Source organism: Leopardus geoffroyi, chromosome D1, assembly GCF_018350155.1.
Source record: "Leopardus geoffroyi isolate Oge1 chromosome D1, O.geoffroyi_Oge1_pat1.0, whole genome shotgun sequence".
Lineage (NCBI taxonomy): Eukaryota > Metazoa > Chordata > Mammalia > Carnivora > Felidae > Leopardus > Leopardus geoffroyi.
In genome coordinates, this window is record NC_059329.1 from 105841247 (window position 1) to 105859362 (window position 18116).

General features: G+C 61.7%; 1 protein-coding gene across 3 annotated transcripts in view; it reads left to right on the top strand.

Moving 5' to 3' along the window:
- The window catches only part of DAGLA (diacylglycerol lipase alpha), a 62549-nt gene that overhangs the window by 36888 nt on the left and 7545 nt on the right, over positions 1-18116 (top strand). For 2 of the 3 annotated variants that reach the window (XM_045485494.1, XM_045485495.1), the window contains exons 2-16: positions 661-799; positions 1195-1406; positions 2751-2852; positions 3284-3422; positions 6703-6790; positions 8640-8774; positions 8998-9075; positions 10982-11106; positions 13899-14052; positions 14431-14514; positions 14628-14705; positions 15265-15345; positions 16186-16328; positions 16656-16724; positions 17064-17136. In XM_045485494.1, coding sequence (XP_045341450.1) covers positions 705-799; positions 1195-1406; positions 2751-2852; positions 3284-3422; positions 6703-6790; positions 8640-8774; positions 8998-9075; positions 10982-11106; positions 13899-14052; positions 14431-14514; positions 14628-14705; positions 15265-15345; positions 16186-16328; positions 16656-16724; positions 17064-17136 — 1656 coding nt within the window. In that variant the 5' untranslated portion in view covers positions 661-704. Of the gene's footprint in view, positions 1-660; positions 800-1194; positions 1407-2357; positions 2421-2750; positions 2853-3283; positions 3423-6702; positions 6791-8639; positions 8775-8997; positions 9076-10981; positions 11107-13898; positions 14053-14430; positions 14515-14627; positions 14706-15264; positions 15346-16185; positions 16329-16655; positions 16725-17063; positions 17137-18116 lie in introns of those variants that run through there. The other variant, XM_045485496.1, reaches the window with a different exon arrangement.

Below are 18116 nucleotides of genomic sequence, written 5' to 3' on the forward strand. Positions count from 1 at the left end.
GCATAGCTGTGGTTGGGCATTCTGCCTGATGAGTGTAAAATCAAGTCACAGAGGACACTCCCAGGGGTCCAGCAAAGCAAGAAACTGAAGAGCTCATTCAACAGCTCCTTGCTGAGCACCTACTGCGTGCTGGGCGCCCTCCCGCCTTTACGCTCGGCCCATGTACGCCCTTACCCCCACCTTCCCCAAGGTCTTCAGCCTTCTGCTTGTTTGTTTTGGGCTGAGAAGCCCCCATCCCACCCCAAGGACTGCACGCACTGGCCAGATCTGGAAAAAAGGCAACAGGGGAGCTGGGGGCTTCCCTGATCCCACATAGGGAGAGGCAGGGGGTGAGCCCAGGTCTTTAACGGAACTGGGAAGTTACTGTTGCGGTGACCCCAGGGAGAGCCGGTCCCGAAGGGCCAGCGCCAGTCTCGGGGACAGGAGAGTCCTCAGGCATAAGGCCAAAGCCAGCGTCTAGCTGCTGAGGTCCTTTATATTGGCTCTGGGGGTGTGGATAGGGCCGGAGGTAGGTCCTGCCCCGGGATGGATCAGCATTTCCGATGGCCTGGAAGCCCGTGGGCCGTGGGGCCTGGGAGAGATGCTCGCGTGCGGCCCCGCCTGGCCGAGGAGTATGCCACAGCAGCCCAGGCAGCCACAGGGTCCTCTGCTGTCTTGCAGGAGGTGAGCACCAGGCCCGCTGAGCCTCTGCAGAGCCGCCAGCCATGCCCGGGATCGTGGTGTTCCGGCGGCGCTGGTCTGTGGGCAGTGATGACCTCGTCCTGCCGGCCATCTTCCTCTTCCTCCTGCACACCACCTGGTGAGTCTTGGGGCCATGCCACAGGCCTGGAAGAAGGCCTTCTGGCCATCCGTGCTGCCCCTGTCATGCTCCCAGCTCCTAGGAGTTGGTGTCTGGAACCCCCACCACCTAGGGACATACCCACGTGGTGCCCAGAGGCCTTGCCTGGCCACCACTGGCCCTGGCCCCGTGACCGGGCAGGGCCGCCGCTGCTGTCCCCCCGCAGCTGGCGGCTGGGCTCCCTGCTCTCGCCTCCCAGTTCCCGGCCACCCGTGTCCTCAGAGGCACTAGATAGCAGAAGGACGGTGCTCCTGAGCCTGAAGCCGTGAAGCCCTCCAGCCGCTGAGTCCTGGCTGGCCAGGGAGCTCGGGAGGTGCCCGCACGGCCTGGCCCCTCTCACGTGCGCGTTTCCCCAGGTTTGTGATCCTGTCTGTGGTGCTCTTCGGCCTGGTCTACAACCCCAACGAGGCCTGCTCCCTAAACCTGGTGGACCACGGCCGCGGCTACCTAGGCATCCTGCTGAGCTGCATGATCGCCGAGATGGCCATCATCTGGCTGAGCATGCGCGGGGGCATCCTCTACACAGAGCCCCGCGAATCCATGCAGTACGTGCTCTACGTGCGCCTGGGTAAGGGCCACCCGCCTCGGGTGGGGGCGGCTCCGGACCACCCCCACCTCCACCCTCCTCTCGCGCTCCGTCATTCATCCAGCCAACATCTGGTGGGCACACGCGATGGGCCAGGCCCTGGGCCAGCACCAGGGTCCAGCGGCGAGCCAGTAGGCTTACTGGGCTTACGTTCTGGACCAGGGGTGGGCGGACGGTGGCCTGAGGGCCACATCCAGCCTGCCGTCTGTTTTTGTAAATAGTTTTATTGGAACCCAGCCACACTCATTCGTTTATGTGCTCACTCCCTATGGCTGCTTTTGCATGACTCTAGTGGAGCTGAGTAGTCATGACCGAGAATAGGACCCACAAGTGTAAGATACTTACTCTGGCCCTGACAGAAAAAGTTCTTTGGCCCCTGTTCTAGGCCAAGTGCGTCTCTTCAGCTGCTTTGAAATCCTCCCCCAGGCAGCGCTCCCCTTCCCCAGAAGCCTCTCCGGGGCCCAGATTCGCTCCCTGGGGGGCCGGCCTGTGTTCTCTTTCTGGGCTTCGGTTCCAGCTGCTGTTCCCGGTCTTTCCTCGTGAACGCTTCTCTGGGGCTTCTGTGATCTGCGCTAAGCCCTTCCCCTTGCTAAGTGAGGGAGGGGCCATTTTTGGTCTCATTTTACAGATGAGGAATCTGGGGCCCAGGGAGGTTAATTAGCTCCCTTCAAGGTCACACGGCTAGTGTGTGTGTGTGTCAGAGCTGGGGTTTGAACCCAGGTTGTTTGTCTCCAAAGCCTGGAGTCTGAGCTGCCGCAGGTGCTGCCTGTGGAGCCGGGGTCTCTAACGCTGCCCCGTGTCCCCCCACCCCCAGCCTGGGCAGCCGCGCAGCCTGCTGGGGTTCCTCCTTCCTCCCTCCCCGAGTGCCAGAGCCTCCTCCTGGGGAAATAGCAGTCTCTGTGAGTGAACCCTCTCCCATCTAATTCTCCGCAGTCCTGTAACGCAGACGTCATCACTCCATTTTACAGATGAGGAAACGGAGGCCCAGGGAATTAGGTAACTTGCCCAAGATATGCCTGATACCGGAGTTCACGGGCATAATTCTAAAATCCTGAAAGAACGGAGAAATGCCACTTCATCCTCCGCCTTTCCAGGGGGATCACCCTCTGAGGGGGAACCTCAGGGGCCCTTGGGCATTTAAGCTGGAACAGGTGGCTGGCACGCTGTGGCAGGACAGAACGGCGGCGGGACCGCCGTGCCCCGTGGGCCCTCTCTGCCGCGAGGCTGGTGGCCCTGCCGCAGGAGGGACTGGGCGGAGGTTCCGGGGCCCTTCCCTGGCAGGCCCACCCTGGCCATCCTTCAGCCAGCACCCTGCTCTCCTTGCAGCCATCCTGGTGATTGAGTTCATCTATGCCATCGTGGGCATCGTCTGGCTCACTCAGTACTACACCTCCTGCAACGACCTCACTGCCAAGAACGTCACCCTCGGTATGTGACCCAGCCCCCCCCCGGGGGTTGGAAGGGACAGGGTCAGCTTAGAGAAGAGGAAGCTCAGGCACCTCCCAGGGCAAAGGGTTTCCGTGAGGACACTGGGCGGGATGGCGGTGGCCTTTATCCTGCGGTCTGCCATCCTGCCTCAGAGGAACCTGTTGTGTGTGGGGGGCGGGAGGGCGCAGCCTCACCAGAAACCCACAGAGCTGGCCGCTCTGAACCAAGGGTGGGCCTTGGGGTCATGGCTCAGGGGGACTCGGGGGGCACGGGGACAACCACGGGGACAACCAGGTGACCAGAGGCCGGGGCCGGGGGCTTCTGAGCCTGGCGGTGACAGGGAGGCTCCGGCGCCCCTTTCCCCAGAGCTGGCGAGCCAGGGAGGTCCCCCCCAGCACCTCCCCACCTTGTTTCCCACCGCCGCCCCGTAGGGATGGTCGTCTGCAACTGGGTGGTCATCCTCAGCGTCTGCATCACCGTCCTCTGTGTCTTCGACCCCACGGGCCGCACCTTTGTCAAGCTAAGAGCCACCAAGAGGCGGCAGCGCAACCTCCGGACCTACAACCTCCGGTCAGTTGGCTGGGCGGGCGGGCGGCCCCCTAGCAGGTGCGCAGACAGGCGGGCACAGCCGGTGGCCCCGAGCCGCCCAAACCGCAGCTCCGCCTGTGTGAGCCATGGGCATCGGCCAAAGTCTTAGTGTCTCCCTGCCTCAGTTTCTTGGTCTGTAAAGCGGGAATAATGACAGCTCCTGCCTCCGACGGCTGCTGTGAGATTTAAATAAGCGGGAAGTGGTTAATGCTCTGCTCACACGCTTGGTACGTGCTCGGTAAATGGGTCCGTTGTTACCATTGCCTTCGTTTTCAGTGCTTTTTTGTTTTTCTTGTTTCTGTTTTCATTTATTTTGAGAGAGCCCAAGAATGTGCATGCGTGCAGGGGTGGGGCAGAGAGAGGGAGAGAGAGAGAAGCCCAAGCAGGCCCCACATAGGGCTCAAGAGCCCGATGCAGGGCTGGAGCTCACGAACTGTGCTACCGTGACCTGAGCCAAAGCTGAGAGCCAGACATTTAAACGACTTAAGCTCACTTAAATGACCGAGCCACCCAGGTGCCCCCATCTTCAGTGCTGCTAGTCACAAGGGTCATAATAGCACGAAGCACGCATAACCCAAGCCAAGCATCACGTGTGCTAACTGACGGCAGCTCTGTGAGGTCACCCCTATGACGCAGACAGAGCTAGGACACAGAAGTTATGTGACTTGCCTGAGTGACCCAGCCAGGATATGATGGAGCTAGGCTCAAGCTTTAGGAGATCTGGCTTTAGGGCCCTTGCTCCTAACCACTTGGCTAGGCTGCCTCTACGATTAAGGGACCTAGAGAAGGTTAATCAAGGAAGGCTTCCTGGAGGAGGTAAGTTTTGCACAGCCTTTAAAAGAAAGGGGAAAGCTGTGCCATGTTAGAGAAAATGAGGGAGGGAATCGAGGGTCATAGCGATTCCTGTTTCTTGAGAGAAAAAGAGAGGGGAGGGGGGCTTCCAGGGTGCCCCGTGGTGACTCTACTATGACCCAGGCTCTATGAGGACCCCCTTTTGCACCATCAGTCCACTGGGTCATTCTCCAACCTGGTGCTGTTAGGAGACCCATTCTATCGATGAGAAGGAGTTAGTCCCAGAGAGGGCAGGTCACTTGCCACAGGTCATGCTGATGAGAGTGGTCGTGGCGACTCCGTCTCCAGGGCAGGGGAATCAGGAGCCCTCAGCCAGGGCCGCGGGTCCCCCAGGAACTCTCCCCACCCCGCCCTCCTGCGCCTCCGCTCTGGGCTCCCCTCAGGCCCTCCACGTCAGCTCGGCTCAACGGCCAGAGCCACACCCGCGCCTGCGCTGGCCACCTCCCAGCCCAAAATACCAGGTCCTGGAGCCAAGGCCCTGGAGCCCGTTTTCCGTGGCGGTGCAGTGGGCCACCACCACCCCGTCCCATTTTCGCGCTCAGAGCCCACGCCCCCACCCGACCTGGTTTCTGGGCTCCTGGGGCCCTGGGAAAAAAAAAATCTCCCCTCTCTGATTCTGGGTAATTGCCCTGGGGGCCCAGGGAAGCCAACGCCTTTGCAGTTGGGGGCTGTCGGTTTAATTAGAAAGTTTTCCTGTGGTTTCTGGCCCTGTGAGGGCAAGAGGCCTCAGAGCTCAGGGCTCCGACCTGTTGCGTCTTCTCCAGCTCTCTGCAGGGGTCGGGAGGGCAGCCTAGGCTGCAGCTTGGTTAATATGACCACCTCTCACTTGGGCTGGTCTCTGCTGGCCCTCCCTCAGCTCTGAAAGCCAACAGTTTTTTTTAACAAGGACATTTTCAAGCCTGCCTGCCCTTTCTCCACTTCCAGGAGAACGACACTGACAGGTTATTTTAGCATCTGGAAGTCAGGAAGCTGTTTAAGTCCCGGGCCCTCTCTCCTTCCAGTGAAATCTCGTAGGGGTTGGGAGATAGATTACTCCCAGTGCTATTCCCTGGGAGCCTTGACCTTGGATCTTTGCAGGGGTGTCTTCCCTCCCTTCACTTTAGTGAGCCCCGGGGCAGAGGGGTGCTGGGTCCATGAACTTTCTATCCAGATTCAGTGTCTCTCTGCCGGTGTTGGTCTCCAATAGCCTAACTGATGCATGAGGCCAAACCTGTCACTGGCTCCATCTGCCACCTGGTGGACCTAAGGGGTAGTGCAGTCAAGTGTATAGTCAGCACTTTCCGTCAACCAGAGGCCCAGCAGGAAATACTCTTTAAAAGCCCATTAGATTAGAAAGAGTTAAAGAATGTGATGCTCTGGGAACCCAGCTTGCCAGCATGCTGTCCCTTCATCAAGCCCCTGGCAGGTGGGACGTTGGTTTATGACGTAAGGCTGCCCAGGTCCCTCAAGAGCTGGTAGATCCCAGAAGCGGCAATTCCCTTCTATCCTTCGCGCCCTTTCCTAACCCCCTTCTCTAGCCCTAGAAAGCTCTGTGGCTTTCCCTGTTCCTTGGGGCCCACTGCCTTATGAAGCCAGGGCTGCAGGAAGCAGCCCCTAGCTGCAGAGAGAAGCCAACAGACTCGGCAAGGAGGGCCTGGCCTGTCACTCCTGATGGATACTAAGAGCCTTGCAGCCATTTGGGGCCACCCCTACTAACCACCAAGCCTCAGGATCTGAAGGGGCTGGAGGGAGGGGGAGGGCACACGTCACAAAAGCAAACCAGCCCTGTCTTGCTCAATCTGGAAACTGACATATTTAATGTTGGTGCTCTTAAATTCACACCCAAAACACCCCGATTTCTGGGCACCCAGAAATTGGAAGGGGCCCAGTGGATAATTGGCCAGTTGCTCTGCCTTTGGGTACAGACCCCTGGATACCCTGACTCCCCATCAGAGCAGCTAGACACATTGGGACGGGGGGTGGTGGCGGGAATAGACAGGCACCAGCCATGCAGATGAAAGGTGGGGGCCCTTGTCCCCTCTTATGTAACAGAGCCAAGGCGTTGAGAAATACAGAGCCTCATCTGGCCCTTAAACTCCCCCAAATACAGGGAGGGAAATCCTTTCCAAGGGGAAGTAAGTCTGTCCAACAGGTCTGCTCCGGGTTTCACAGTGACTTGGCTGAGAGGCCCAGCACCCTGCTGTTGTCTCCCTGGGCTCATAGTTTGTGCCGTTGGATACCCGAGCAGTCCCCAGTTTGGGCTCCCACCTCTGAAGCCCCCAGGCCCAGGCCTGTTCTCTCCTAGACCTCCTGCCGGGGAGCCCTTTGCTGCGATCCTGGGAACAGGCTGCCCTGTTTCCATCCCATCTGGACCTAGGCTCTTCCGGTCCCATCCCCTGACCTCACACATACCAACTCTCCCCCTCTGCAGGCACCGCTTAGAGGAGGGTCAGGCCACCAGCTGGTCGCGCCGGCTCAAAGTGTTCCTCTGCTGCACTCGGACGAAGGACTCCCAGTCAGTAAGTACTGGGAAATCTCTCCCGTCAGGTTCACATCCTGCTGTCAGCCACTCCGGAGCCCTCACTCCGTGGCAGAGCCGGGCGGGGCGGGGCTGGTCGACGGGCGCCGCCAGGTTTTAAGCAAGAGCGAGGTGACAGCCTGCTCACACGAGGATCTGTTATCCGCTGACCGCACTCCCTCCAGCAGGTGAAACAGCCGGTCCCCTGCTTTGTCGAGGGGACGGAAAGGTTTCGAGACCTTCCACCCACCCCCTTTGGAACTTACAGCCTAGTTTGGGGAGGATGTACTGAAAAACCAGGGTGGCCTGAAAGCAAAGAACAGCATGGGAACACAAGTGACTCTGGGAGATGCTTCGGAGCTGTCAAGTGCTGAGCCCCAGTTGCACCCAGTCAGCCTCCACACCCTGTGCTCCGCGGAGCAGCCGAGGGTTCAGGCCAGTCAGTGCCGGGCGCTATGGAAGAAAAGCCCGGTCAGCTGAGGGCGGCCCCTGGTGGGGCGGCAGGGCCCCCGGGGTCCTTGAGGCAGAGTCCCCCCCTCCTCCCCACCCCAGTGCTGGCAGGGCCCTTAGACACCATTTAGTGGCCCCTCCTCGTTTTACAGATCAGGCGGCTGAGGCCCAGAGGGCCCAGACTTGTTCAGCGTCCCACAGCTAGTTAGTGGCCGAGCCGGTGAGGTCAGGAGACCACTCCTCCCCGAGGCAGACAGCAAGTGCCCTCCATGGAAGCCGCCGGAGGCCCGAGTGGCTCCTTCCCACCCTGGTGAGCTGTGGAATGAGTAATCGGGTATAAGAAAGCCCCACCCCCCTCCGTCCCTGGAGGTGGTGCCTCTCCATCACTCTGCTGTGTTGCTGAAAGTTGGCACTGAGTGCCAACATGGAAAATCAGGGCGTTTACGTACGGGTGGCATCTCTAGATCTGGCTCGCGGCGCAGTCAGCCGGGGGCTGAGAAGGAGCAGGCTCGGTCTGGCCTCATTAGGCCTTTGAGTTTGCAACCCCTGATTTGTCTTCCCTTTCAAGTGCCAGGCACTCAAGGGTGAAAGAAACCCAGCAAGAGAGAACCACTCGCCACGAGTGTGTTCCCATCACAGCCTCCCCTAAGAGGTTAGGGAGGGGCTTCCAGACTTCTCCTCCGACTGAGGCAGGGAAGGCACTGAGCGCACCGATCAGCGTGGCCGCCTGGCCCGGGCTCGGGCTGGCCTGAGGACCGGGCTTACAGGGAACCCGGGGAGGGGGGGTGGCCACTGGCCCAGAGTCGCACCTTTCTCCAGGCACATCGTGAGGGTCCCTGAGCCTGCAGCTGTGGGCAGCTGGGGGAGGGGGCCTGACACCCCAGAGGCTCAGCCCTTAGGAGGCCGTTCGAGGTCACAGCTGGTGGGAGGTGGGAAGAAACTCAGCGTGGAGAGGCAGCGGCCAGGAGCTCAGTTTTGGCTTCTCTGCTAGAGAGAAAGGCGGAGGAGAACAAGCCGGGCCGAGCAGGCCTTGATTCCTAGTGACTGGGGAAAGAACAGGAAATGGCTCACGTTGGCATCTGTGCGTGGTAGGCGGTGATGGTGAGTGCCGTAGGAGCTCTGAGGACAGAAGAGGGCCGGGAGGTGGAGGACGGACAAGGTTTGGTGGCTGTCCCAGACGGCTCTGGCCAGGTCCGCGGGGCCCAGAGCCCAGGCTAGGGCCCCTGGGGTCACGGCTGCAGAGGGCCACGTGGGGTTGGGCCCAGCTGGCGCCGTGCAGGTGCCGGGGTGAGCTTGCACCAGGCCCAGAGCAGAGCCCCGGCCCTGGGGGATTCACGCCCGGTCTCTCGCCCTCTCTCCCGCTCCCCTGCCCCTGCCTCCCACCCCCCTGGACCTCACAGGACGCCTACTCGGAAATCGCCTACCTCTTCGCCGAGTTTTTCCGAGACCTCGACATCGTGCCATCCGACATCATTGCGGGCCTGGTGCTGCTCCGGCAGCGGCAGCGGGCCAAGCGCAACGCGGTGCTGGACGAGGTGAGCGCCCGCCCTCCTCCCTGCGTCTCCCTGCTGTCCCGGTGCCACTCCCCAGGTTTCCGGAGGTCACCCTCTGACGCCAGCTCCCCACCACACGCCCCCTTGGGGGCATTGAGGCCCTTGGGAAGCAGGCAGAGTGAGAGCCCGGAGGGCCTGGACCCCCTTTCTCAGCCACGCAGCTGGACCTGGGACAGCCAGCCGCCTTTACACGCTGGTCTTACAGGCAAACAATGACATTTTGGCCTTCCTGTCTGGGATGCCAGTGACCAGAAACACCAAGTATCTCGACCTCAAGAACTCGGTGAGTCAGAAGCACCCCCCGCCCTGCCTGCCCCGGGTCCCTCTCCCTCTGCTGGGATGAGCCGAGCAGACCACCTGCCAGCCGCCCCGACAGCGGGCTGCACCTGCTCCTCGCTGAGTCCCCCTGCAGCTCTCCGGCCAGCCGCTCACCTCGGTTCACGCACCCCTTCATCCCGAGAACCCCCACCCCCACCCCCATCACGCTGGTTCTCCGGACGAAACCCTGGAATCTGCTTAACCACACTCAGAACGTTTGGTCCTGGCCTCTTGAGATTATCAAGAGCTTCACGGGGTGGGGGGGGGGGGGGGGCGGGGAGCTGCTTTTATTATTGCCGCTGCTGCTGTGGTCATAAGAGACAGCAGGATGTAACCCGCTGGTTTCAAGCTTTTTTGAGCAGCAGAACCTCTCCTCGGGCATCTTGGCTAGAAATCCGGTGTGTCACAGGTAAAGGTGGGGCCGGTCCTGTGGCCGGGGAGCCCCCCGCCTGCCCCCCCCCCGCCCCCCACCATACCTCAAGGGCACTGTGTTCCCCGGGCTAAAACTGCAGCCAGCAGCCTCAGGAGCAAACCCGCTTAGGGACGCATCAGCTCCGCCACTGTCGCCGTGACCTTGGGCACGTCCCCATCCCCTCTGAGCCTGTCCCTGTATGTGTAATGGTGCTGGGCCCACCTTCCACACAGAACTCCGGTGGGGAGAAGAGGAGCCATCCGGAGTCCAGTTCCCTGCAAGGTCTCAGCCGGGACCCTACTAGAAAGGATTTACCCCTTGTAGCTAAATCCCCTAGAAAAGCCTCCATCTGTCCCCACTGCCCAAAGTAGGTGTTCGTATCCCCTCTGAAAACAGCCCACCCACGGCAGGTGCCCAGCCCAGCCGGGCTTCCCCGGGGTGGCCCTGGGCTCTCTCACCACGTGAAGGGGGAGGGGCAGAGGCAGGCAGCAGAGCCTTGAGGTGCTGGGGTCCCCGCCTGCTGCTTGGCAAAGCCTGCCCGTGCCCCGCCCTCCAGCCAGAGCCAGGGAGGATGATTGCTTTCTTCAGCTCATTCCTAAAGAGCAGACGGGGCTGGCCCAGGGATGGTTCTACCCCTCTGGGCCCTTATTAAGGAGCTACCTAGTTCACTTCACAAGATGACTAATCACCCTCTTTAACTTTTACAAGGTGACTAATTCCCTCTAAGTGCAGGGGCCCTCCAGTGCCTGGCACACCCGGGACACTGGAAGCCGCTTTGCTGGGACACCTGTGCCTCCTGTGTCCTTCCAGCCCATCAGGCTGATGACAATAGCCGCTGGCCTCAGACACCGGGTTTCAAACTGGCGCCTTTCTCTGGAGAGATCCCAATCTGCTCCAGACGTCCCCTGGGAGCCTGTGACTTGACGAGTCAAACTGGAGTCTCCCTGGATTTGCAGACCAGGAACCCGAGGGCCAGGAGGGCCAGCTGACGGCTTCTCTGGTCACCCAGGGCCTGCAGGGCCAGCCCTGCCGCTCAAGGCCTGGATACCCCCAGCTGGAGGGCCCAGGGCCTCTCGGGGTTAAATCTCCCTTCCCAGGCCTGATTGCTGAGGCGGGGTGAACGCCACCCCGCCTCCCCTCTCTTCCCTTGTCGGAAAAAACGGGCAAGGAAATCGATCCAGCAGTGCGAGTGTTTTTCTGTCCCCAAATCATTAATTCTGAGGTTGGAGCAGCAGGACAGGCCCCAGGAGGCTTCATGCCCTGGTTGCACGGAGATAATTAGGGAAATGCAATTATCATCTAGAGGAGCGGTCCCTCCTCCACGGTGGGAGCCGGGTGGGCCTACAGCCCCCGGGGAGGCTGGCAGGACCGCTCCCTCCTCCTTCCTGGGGAGCCCTTGGGCCCAGAGGCTGCAGGCGGAAAGGGCAAGGGGTGACTGACTCCGCTTCCTCTCTTCCAGCAAGAGATGCTCCGCTACAAAGAGGTCTGCTACTACATGCTATTCGCTCTGGCCGCCTACGGGTGGCCCATGTACCTGATGCGGAAGCCTGCCTGTGGCCTCTGCCAGCTGGCTCGGTCCTGCTCGTGAGTACCCCGTCCTGTCCTTCTGGCCGGCCAGTGCGTGCAGAGGAGCCGAGGTCCCGCGGCTGGGCCAGCCTGTGGGACGCTCTCCCTGAACAGACTGTGCCTGCTGCCCTGTCCCCACCTCCCCTGGGGTCTGCAACCCGCCCTTCCTCTCCTCCACCCCGCCTGTGGGCCTCGACCTTTCTAGTCGCGCATTATCCCCAGGCAGGGAAGGGCATGGGCTTTGGAATCACGCAGATTCCAAAATCTGCTTTGAATCCAGATTTTGTCACCCGCAGCCTTGGGTGAGTCGGCAGCCTTGGGCAAGTCGATCCCCCTACCTCTGCAAGGCTCGGTTTCTTTATCTGTGTAATGGGGATGTTGGAGCTCTTTTGAGAGGATTCAACGATAGCTGTCTAGCCTCTGGCACTGCTGGTTCCCTTCCCCTGCCGTGTCTGTCTCTACCTCTCTCAACCACTCCCCTCTGCCCACACCTTGCTCCCTCCTGCTCCTGTCCTGTGCTCCGCCTCTCTGAAAGAAAGGATTTTCCGCCCCAGGCCTGCCTGCAGCCCGCCTCAGGGACCCGGTGGACTGTGCTTCCCTAAGTGGACCAGAGAAGGGCACAGCTCCAGGAGGGGCCCTTCCCCGTCCTCGGTGTGTCCACCCTCAGTGTGGCCCAGACAGAAGGAGGACAGCTCCCTGGCTCCCTGGTCCCGAAAGGCTGGCAGGCTGGGCGGCAGCTTCTGTCTGTGACACCCCTGCCCTTGGGGCGGTCACACCTCTCCTGCGGTGCCCTTTGTTTCCAGAAAGCTGGGTGGCCCTGGGGACCTGGTTCTCCCCATCCCCCCCCCCGCCAGTGACTCACAGAGCGGACCACACACCCCACGCCCCCTCCCACAGCGGGTCCTCCCAGCGTCCCTGGGAGTCCCTGCCGCTGCCTAAGAAGCTTCTTGAAATGAGCACCAGACCAGGAGTCCCGGGACCTGGGCTCTGACAGGCCCTGCGCCGTCACTCACGGGCAGGGTGGGGGCGTCATTTGTGCAGGCGGTGTCTGTCCCACCTGCACATGAGGTATTTCGGAAGCCAGGGAGTCACTGGCAGGCCGGGCACTCGGGGTGACATGCAGGCAGGAGGGATGCTGCTGTTTTTCAGCTCCCCGGTGCTGCAGGGAGAGAGAAGACGGTCCTCAAGGCCAAGGGTTCAAGCCCAGGTCTCTGTCCCTGAAGGCCACGCTGCTGTGGCCATGGGCTGACTGGGGTTAGAGAGAGGAGACAGCTGCCTGAGAACAGGAGTCTGGCCCCCAGACCCAGGCCGGCCCCCACTTGGCCCTGCGGTTGGTGGGAGCCTCTCCCAGCGTGGGTTGAGGTGGCCGCCCACCCCAGGCCCGGTAGCTTCCGAGATGCAGCCGGACCCTGAGTTTGCTCAGCGAGGCTACTTCTCATCGGGATGTAACAATCCCTTAGATGCTGCTTGAGTGAAGACAAACCTCCCAGCATCGCCGAAATTCAGGCTCCTTAATAAAATCCCAGCTGTCATCTCAAGACAGCTGGCAGACTGTGCTCTTGTGTCCGCTGCTCCGGGCTCCAGGGCTGGTCGGCTGGGTGCTGGCTCCCTCTGGTGGCCTGAGGAGCCCCTGCACTCCCTAGCAGGGTGCCCGGCTCTGACACTCAGCCCCTCCTTGAGGGGGATGCCTACCTCGTGTGCCTGGTGCTGGGGACACAGCGGTAAACCAAGCAGAGCAAAGCCTGCCCCGTGGAGCCATCGCCTGGTGGAGAGGTGCAGACAGTACACAGACAGGGACCCGGAGCCCGTTGGAGCAGATTGATGCTTTGGGGAAAAATAAAGTCGGATGTGTCGTCAGGCTGGGGAACGCTGGCAGGGGCCTGGCTGTGCTAGATGAGGTGTCCAGGGTGGATGTCCCCGTGACCTACATTTGAGCAGAGGTCTGAAGGAAGTGAGAAGTCCTGTCATGAGATATGGCCAGTGCATCTGAGGGCAGGCAGGAAGGCCGGTGGGGCCGGAGGGAAGTCGAAGGTAGCAAGCCAGAGAATCTGGGCCTGATGGGGCAGCGCCCTTGACCCTTGCAAGGACTCCAGCTCTGACAGTAGACAAGAAAGGGCAGCGCTGTAAGGTTTGGAGTGAAATGATGTGGCTTGACTCATGTCTCAGAGGCTCACCCTGGCTTCCGATCAAGAATGCCGAGCACAAGAGTAGAAGAGGGAGACCGGTCAGGAGGCCGCCACGACACTCCAAGCCAGAGATGATGGTGGAAAGGGTGGGCGCCAGGGAAGGTGGTTGGAGTCCGTTCTGAATCTGAAGGCAGGGCGAGCTGATGTGCCGACCGCCAGGCCGTGGGACGAGAGGTGGGGGGAGGACCCGAGGCCAGGTCCAAGTCTGGGACTGTGCACAGAGCAGCTGGGTGTGGGGGATCCAGGGAGCACGCGGGGGTGGACCATCGGGGACTGGGACCTGGCATGGTTGGATGGGGGCGTCTGGAGGCCGGGAGCAGGGCGGGCGGTTCGGTAGCTCGGAGGAGGTGTTCAGTGCCGGAGAGCGGGAGCAGGTGTGGTGAGCGAGAAGGCGGGAAGATCGTTGCTGTGGCGGAGGACGAGCCCCAGGAGGCTGCCAGTGAGGGAGGAGCAGTCCAGGGGTGAGGGGGAGAGAGCATCAAGGGCGAGGGAGAGACCCACCCGGTCCCATGCTGCCAGGAGGCCAAGTAGGCTGAGGACCCTGGGACTTGCAAGGGAGGTTCCAGAGAGGACGGCAGAGAGAATGGCTCTCCCAGGTCTCTGAGCCCTCTGCCACCTCGCCAGGTGCTGCCTGTGCCCTGCGCGGCCCCGCTTTGCCCCGGGAGTCACCATCGAGGAAGACAACTGCTGCGGCTGCAACGCCATTGCCATCCGGCGCCACTTCCTGGACGAGAACATGACCGCGGTGGATATCGTGTACACCTCCTGCCACGACGCGGTGAGGGGCCGCCCGCACCGGGCCTGCACTCCCTCTGGGGCTGGGAGGTGGTCCCCGACCCCACACCCAACACCGGGGCTTCTCGGCCAGCTTTTTGGGGGAAGGGATCAAGGGAATAAGCAGTGAGGGCCTGGGGAGGGGGCGGCGGTCCTTCTAGACCCTGCAGGCAGGACGGCTGCTCTCAGGCTGTCTGCGGTGGAGGGGAGCCTGGAGGGCAGGGCGGGCTGTGTGCTGGGTGGGGAGGGAGCCCCCGCCAGCCCTGCGGGGCCCAGCGGCCAGGGGAGCCGATTGCGTAGCAGGAAGACCTGCTTAGGTCACTCATTCCCCAAGTCTAACTCCATCCCAAGGCCATTCGGCTCATGAACCCCCTTATCCTAGGTCTATGAGACCCCCTTCTACGTGGCAGTGGACCATGACAAGAAGAAGGTGGTGATCAGTATCCGGGGAACCCTTTCCCCTAAGGTATGCTGCCTGTGGCTCCCAGCCCGCCCCTGTGGACACCCTCACAGCCCCCGAGGGGTGCCTGTCGTCCTCACCCCTCACCCCACCCCTCACCCGTCCTCTCTTTCCACAAGGATGCGCTGACAGACCTCACTGGTGACGCTGAGCGCCTCCCTGTGGAGGGGCACCACGGCACCTGGCTGGGACACAAGGTACGCCCCGTTCCGGGCCCCTTGCCTTCTCTCCAACCCTGCTGGCACACAGACCTGTCTTGTTGCTGCGGTGGGGGGCCTCCCTGCTTGCGCCACCCCCCCATCACCCCCCTGAGGTGCAGATTCATCTAGAAGTTCACTGTGGCCCACCCACCAGGACCCCCACGGTCCTACCTGGCCCAGATCCTGTCCCAGAAAAGCCTGAGGAGGCAGCACCTCACCCTACTTGGCCTCCTGGCAGCACAGGACCCAGGGGGTCTCTCCCTCGCCCTCAGACGCTCTCTCCCCTCCCTCACTGGCAGCCTCCTGGGGCTCGTCCTCCGCCAAACCACTGGTTTCTGGTAGACAGACATGCCACTCTTCTGAGCCTCAGTTTTGTCATCTGTGAGCTGGGACTGATGTGAGAAAGTATCCACCAGACCCCACAGCCAGGGGTCAGGAGGGCCAAAGGGGAAACGGGACAGGATTAGTGAGCTTCCAGCCACTGGTTTTTACTGGTCTCTAAAAGACCTCCCTCCCTCCCTGCCCGTGACACCCACCTCTGTTCCTCCTTACCCAGGGAATGGTCCTCTCGGCTGAGTATATCAAGAAGAAGCTGGAGCAGGAGATGGTCCTGTCCCAGGCCTTTGGGCGAGACCTGGTGAGGCACTTTCCCTGCCAGCGAGCCCTGGCCACGCTGGCCCTGCCTCCCCGAGGGCCACACTGGGGGCAGGATGCGTTGAACGGTGGCGCCTCCCCAGCAGGCCAGGCTCCTACAGCCTCCTTTGATGCCTGGCTCCCGGCCCCCTCCTCACTTGCTCAGTCCCTCCCACCTGCTCTGACGCCTTCCTCTTTTGCACCAGCATTTCTTGGGCTCCCCTGCTCAGCCCCACCCCGTTGTGAGCACCTGTTCCACGCCAGGCACTGGAGGCCCGAAGATGATTCGGGCCAGGGGCTTCAGAATCTAGAGCAGGCGATGGAAAATCGTTGCAGAGCCGATCAAAAGGGGGTCACTCTGGTCGGGGTGATCTCCCGAGGTGCTGCCAACTGCTCTTCCCAAAGCCAAGCCGTCCCTGGTCCCCGGAGAGCCCAGTCTAGTGTTTGGGGCACAGAAACAGGGGCAGGTGAACAAGCGATTATAACAGAGCATAATCTTTACAGAACGTACGCTGTTACACCAGAGTATGGTCACCATGTATGAAGGTCTGCCACAGGTGTAGATGCAGCGTCTAGGAGGAAGTCAGCCTCTCCTGGAAAATCAGAAAGGGCTTCTCCAAGGAGGTACTCTGAGCGAGGTTTGGAAGGATGAGTAGGAGTTTGTTAGAAGAGTCCCCCCAACAAGTTGCTCTGCGTGAGTCTAGCTTGGCCCTCTCTCTCTGCCCCGGCAGCCGCACAGCACAGACACGATCCCGGGACTCTGGGAAGACCCATCCGCCTCCCTGGTTTCAGCTAGTCCCGACAGACAGCGGGGCAGGGCTCTCAGGTTTCTCTCGGTTTTCAGGGCCGCGGAACCAAACACTACGGCCTGATTGTGGTGGGCCACTCCCTGGGTGCAGGCACGGCTGCCATCCTCTCCTTCCTTCTGCGCCCCCAGTACCCTACCCTCAAGTGCTTTGCCTACTCCCCACCAGGGGGCCTGCTGAGGTGAGCAGCCTGGGGCCTCAGAGTTGGCTTGGGTTGGCGGGGGCTAAAGACTTGGGAGCTGGCCCCGGGGCAGTCTGGCTTCTGGTCACACGGGGGCCTGGGAATGGCCCGCTAAGCGCGGGGGGTTGCTGCGTCAGATGCCAGGCAGACCCCAGGATCCACGCCCGGCAAAGCCTCACTGGCAGGAAAGGTGCGACAGGCAGCGGGCGGCCTGGCCTGGCACCCGTGAGCTCCCCGGAGGGCCTTGAAGCAAAAACTGACCCCAGGAGTGCCAGAGCGGGGCCCGCTCACCACCCCTGCCTTAGCACCCCCTGGCTTCCTTTGCAGCGAGGACGCCATGGAATACTCCAAGGAATTTGTGACAGCTGTGGTTCTGGGCAAAGACCTTGTCCCCAGGCGAGTCGCAAGTCACAAGTTATGCCCTCTCTCCACGGTCCCGATCCCGGCCGACTGTTCCTCCCTCCCCGGGGGATTCCCATCTCCCCGGGGGGAATCCCAGAGCCCCCAGAGCCGGAGGATGGGTGGCCCCACCCTGCCTGACCTCCCTTCCCTGGCTCGGCCCTGCCGAGCTGCTGACTCCCGCCTGCCTGTCCACCCCTCCCACCCTGTGATCCTGATGGCGTGGTCTTTTTGTTTCTGTGGCGGCCATGTGCCTGCCCGCTCTGCCCCCACACCCCACGCCTCTCCCGGGCCCTGGCCAGGCCAGGCTGACACCCGTCTTGCCTCCTTCCCCAGGATCGGCCTCTCCCAGCTGGAAGGCTTCCGCAGACAGCTCCTGGATGTCCTGCAGCGAAGCACGAAGCCTAAAGTGAGCCCCCGCCCCTCCCTCCTGCCAGGGCACGCTGGGCCCTGGGCACCTCACCTGTCCTGTGCCCTGCCTGTCCCTTGGCACAAAGCACAAGAGGCCCCAGCCATGTGAGGCCAGGCTGTGTGTGGCTGATGTCATGGGAACCCCAGGCCCTCAAACTCTCAGACCTCCAAGCTCACCACGTCTCCCTGCTCCTTGTACAGAGGGGGAAACCGAGGCTGAGGCCCAGAGTGGGCAGGGGACTTGCTGTTGTTTACACAAGCTGTAACTGAGTCAGGAAGGGAACCAAGGGCTCCTGAGTCCCCATCACCCAGCGCTTCCTAAAGTCAAGAAAAAGCAGGCCCGAAGCCCAGTGCTTCGACTTTGCGACAGGAAGCCCCCTGCCAAGCCCGCTGCGGCTCCCCAGGCTCCATGAGCCGGGCTGCCACCGCCGGAGGGGATCTGGGTGCACTTTGTTCTGATGTCCGCTGTGGCTAAGGAGAGGATCAGCCCTTCCTCCTACCTCACCAGGTCTCAGAGGAGGACACTGGGGGGCTCCTCCTGTGGCAAGCCGGCCTCAGCATGCCAGGCAGGGGTGGGTGCTGTGGCCAGGTACCCGGAGACAGGCAGGCAGGGGCTGACCTGCACCAGCTTGTCCCCTGTGACCCCCAGGCCGGCCCCCACCCCATTAACCATCTCTGCCCAATTTGGCCTCTTCCCAAACTTGGTGCCCATGACCCTCCGGCAGGCAGGGCCCTGGGTCAGGCACCAGGTGGCAAAGGTGGGCAGGGCAGCAAAGTCTTAGGGGGCCATGTCTGCCTGGAGGAGCCTGGTTCTGGAAGGTAGAGCTGTTCCTATCAGACCCAGGCCTGTGCCCTTGTCAGGCCCAGGAGGCAGGTAGCTGGGAGCCAATCCAGACGTGCCCAGGCCTGGTAGGTGCAACTGCGATGAACTTCCGGTTCTGTTCTGTCTCTGACTCAGGAAATGACCTAGAGCAAGTC